General features: G+C 52.9%; 1 protein-coding gene across 1 annotated transcript in view; it reads left to right on the forward strand.

The window, feature by feature from the left end:
• Nucleotides 1-718, forward strand: part of Thbs2 (thrombospondin 2) — a 39,187-nt gene that overhangs the window by 27,097 nt on the left and 11,372 nt on the right. The window contains exon 13 of the mRNA XM_013024510.1: nucleotides 372-490. Coding sequence (XP_012879964.1) covers nucleotides 372-490 — 119 coding nt within the window. The remainder of the gene's footprint in view (nucleotides 1-371; nucleotides 491-718) is intronic.

Raw genomic sequence — 718 nt, forward strand, 5'->3', positions numbered from 1 at the left:
TCTCCAAGTGTGACAGACAGAGCCTTCACCAGATGATCTCCAAGTGTGACAGGAGGTGGAGCCTTCACATGTACTCCAAGAGGACGTTAGTAGGGAGAAGTCGGTTGTGCCAGGCCAGGGAGCCCTGCCATACCTTTTGTATCACACCTCCACCCCTGTCATTATCCAGGGAGCTCCCAGCTTGATTCTATTGTAAAACGAAAGGGAGTGAACTGTAACAGGAAACGTTCCATCCATTGCTTCCTGTATTTTACCATACCTTGGCTTACATTCACATTAACTAGTTGGATTGCATGTTACTTGTGTCTGGGGAAGTAATGTACATTTTCTAAACTCACATAATGCTGCCCTTGTTTTCTGGACTCCAACAGATGTTTTCAATGAAAGAGACAACTGTCCTTATGTCTACAACACGGACCAGAGAGACACGGATGGCGATGGCGTGGGTGACCACTGTGACAACTGTCCACTGATGCACAACCCGGACCAGGTAGCAGGGGTCCAGGAGGGTCCTTGTGATGGTCTCTGAGAGCAGAGTTCGCAGTGTCTGCAGGGCCTGTCTCTGGTCTGCCTGGGAGGCTATCACTGGTCTGTCTGGGCTGTCGCTAGTATGTCCGGGGGGCGGCCTCTGGGATGTCTGGGGGCTGTCTCTGGGGTGTCTGGGGGCTGTCTCGGGGTTGTCTGGGGGCTGTCTCGGGGGTGTCTGGGAGGCTGTCTC

The sequence above is a fragment of the Dipodomys ordii genome, unplaced genomic scaffold (assembly GCF_000151885.1).
Source record: "Dipodomys ordii isolate 6190 unplaced genomic scaffold, Dord_2.0 Scaffold77, whole genome shotgun sequence".
Taxonomy (NCBI): Eukaryota; Metazoa; Chordata; class Mammalia; order Rodentia; family Heteromyidae; genus Dipodomys; species Dipodomys ordii.